The sequence below is a fragment of the Bison bison genome, unplaced genomic scaffold (assembly GCF_000754665.1).
Source record: "Bison bison bison isolate TAMUID 2011002044 unplaced genomic scaffold, Bison_UMD1.0 scf7180017864254, whole genome shotgun sequence".
Lineage (NCBI taxonomy): Eukaryota > Metazoa > Chordata > Mammalia > Artiodactyla > Bovidae > Bison > Bison bison.
Window position 1 is genome coordinate 2,130,537 of NW_011494826.1, and position 2,961 is coordinate 2,133,497.

The 2,961-nt window shown below is 35.4% G+C and overlaps 1 protein-coding gene across 3 annotated transcripts in view; it reads right to left on the reverse strand.

Moving 5' to 3' along the window:
- MNAT1 (MNAT CDK-activating kinase assembly factor 1) overlaps nucleotides 1-2,961 on the reverse strand; it is a 213,582-nt gene that overhangs the window by 152,587 nt on the left and 58,034 nt on the right. For all 3 annotated transcript variants that reach the window (XM_010847654.1, XM_010847656.1, XM_010847655.1), the window contains exon 3: nucleotides 1,736-1,809. In XM_010847654.1, coding sequence (XP_010845956.1) covers nucleotides 1,736-1,809 — 74 coding nt within the window. The remainder of the gene's footprint in view (nucleotides 1-1,735; nucleotides 1,810-2,961) is intronic.

Below are 2,961 nucleotides of genomic sequence, written 5' to 3' on the forward strand. Positions count from 1 at the left end.
GATGTCGATGTGTAGAGTCTTCTCTTGTGTTGTTGGAAGAGGGTGTTTGTTATGACCAGTGCATTTTCTTGGCAAAACTCTATTAGTCTTTGCCCTGCTTCATTCCGTATTCCAAGGCCAAATTTGCCTGTTACTCCAGGTGTTTCTTGACTTCCTACTTTTGCATTCCAGTTCCCTATAATGAAAAGGACATCTTTTTTGGGTGTTAGCTCTAAAAGGTCTTGTAGGTCTTCACAGAACCGTTCAACTTGAGCTTCTTCAGCGTTACTGGTTGGGGCATAGACTTGGATTACTGTGATATTGAATGGTTTGCCTTGGAAACGAACAGAGATCATTCTGTCATTTTTGAGATTGCATCCAAGTACTGCATTTCAGACTCTTTTGTTGACCATGATGGCTACTCCATTTATTCTGAGGGATTCCTGCCCACAGTAGTAGATATAATGGTTATCTGAGTTAAATTCACCCATTCCAGTCCATTTCAGTTCGCTCATTCCTAGAATGTTGACATTCACTCTTGCCATCTCTTGTTTGACCACTTCCAATTTCCCTTGATTCATGGACCTGACATTCCAGGTTCCTATGCAATATTGCTCTTTACAGCATTGGACCTTGCTTCTATCACCACTCACATCCACAGCTGGGTATTTTTTTGCTTTGGCTCCATCCCATCATTCTTTCTGGAGTTATTTCTCCACTGATTTCCAGTAGAATATTGGGGACCTACTGCCCTGGGGAGTTTCTCTTTCAGTATCCTATCATTTTACCTTTTCATACTGTTCATGGGGTTCTCAAGGCAAGAATACTGAAGTGGTTTGCCATTCCCTTCTCCAATGGACAACATTCTGTCGAATCTCTCTACCATGACCCGCCCGTCTTGGGTTGCCCCACGGGCATGGCTTAGTTTCATTGAGCTAGACAAGGCTGTGGTCCTAGTGTGATTAGATTGACTAGTTTTCTGTGAGTATGGTTTCAGTGTGTTTGCCCTCTGATGCCCTGAATAATTATGGCAAGTTTAACTGATGTTTTAGCAATTTCAGACTTTGTAGCATCTCTAAAATCTTATTTAAGAAAACAGAAACAGGAGGGACATATGTATACTTATGGCTGATGCATGTTGATGTATGGCAGAAACCAACACAATACTGTAAAACAATTATCCTTCAATTAAAAATAAATAAATTTTTAAATAAAAAAAACAGAAACAATGCTTTCTTTTGATGAAAGCTTCGTTTAGACTAATCACAAGAGAAAGAATAAGCACCAAGATTACTCTACCTTCTGATTCTACAGTAACACTGAATAACAGAATGTCACTTCAACATTCAACTATTTCATAGTATTTTCAAATTAGTGCATGCACAGAATCATAAATGGTGAATAAACAACTTATGGCTTTAATCACCATGGATACAGATAATGGAAATTCTATTTTTTAAAACTGAGTATTGTTCTCATTTATTATAATACATCATCAACATACAGAAAATATATACACATATATATACCTTTCTTTCCAGCTATAAAGGAGTAGTACCTCTATTCATCATATTTTTCCTAAGACAAAATGTTTATTACTTAAGTATGTCTTTTAGGTACAATGGAAAGTAATTAGGTAAACATCAACTACCACAACAAAATTTGTCAGAGACTTTTATATGAAATATTCTCTTAGGCATCTAAAAGATAAAAGCATACAGGCTAGCATACCAAAGTACAAGCATTAAATACATACCAATTTCTTCCACTTCTTCCAGAAAATCATTATATTCTCTTAGACTAGGAAAGTCTTCTTCCCTTTTATTGTATCTTTAAGAAGAAAAAAATGAACATATTACATATCACTTGCTTTTAATATCATCTAACTGGTTTGTTCTTACCTAATTCATACATGATAAATAAAAAAGAACTGCTTATGGTGTAACAGTTTTCTTGACACCAGGTTTGTAACTAGACCAAGAATGTTGCTTTTAAATTCTTTTGACCACAGAGAAGGAGTAGAGTGAAGAGAATGGTGCAATATGTAAAATCCTAAGACAAGGGAAAAATAAAGAAATTAGAACACTGAAGAAATGGGAGATGAGCTTAAACAGGTCTATCATTGGAATATTTGGTTTTTTATATCGTTTACTTCTAATAAATAGATTCACTAATTTCCAGAAAGAGGACACCTTTCTATTTTTCATGACCGTTATAATCTAAAGAATGCTAGATAAAGACAAGTTATAAACAATGTGAAACTTTTCTGGTGGCCCAAGAGTTAAGACTCTGCACTTGCAATACAGGAGGCACAGATCTGATCCCTGGCTGAGGAACTAAGATCTCACATGGCAAAAAAGAAAGGAAAAAATGTATAAATAATGTAATGTGCCTGTGAAAAATTAGAAAATCAAAGGGCTTAATGATAAAAGATAAGAATCTAAGAGAACCTACCTATGGCTGATTTACGTTGATATATGGCAGAAACCAACACAACATGATAAAGCAACTATCCTCCAGTTATAAATAAATAAATTTAAAATAAACAAAAAAACAAAAAGAATCTAAGAGAGACTATCTCTAAGAAGTAATCCAAAAAATAAAAGAGCAACTTGGATTATTGATAAAGTACCCAGAAAGATGCTGCTAAAAAACCGGTGAACAAAGTTGAAATGTAGACCACCTAGATACATACTAATTCTAACCATAACCTAAAAAGTAATAAGGTGGCTTACAGCAAAAGGAGAGATAAAATTCAAAACTATTAACAAAAAGTAAAAAGTTAAATAAGAGAAAAAGAACACTAGAAATATTTATGTACCCATATACACACAGAGAGATGTATCAAAATAAATTGTTCAGTTCAGCTCAGTAACTCAGTTGTGTCCGACTCTTTGCGACCCCATGAATCGCAGCACGCCAGGCCTCCCTGTCCATCACCAACTCCCGGAGTTCACTCAGACTTATGTCCATCGAGTCAGT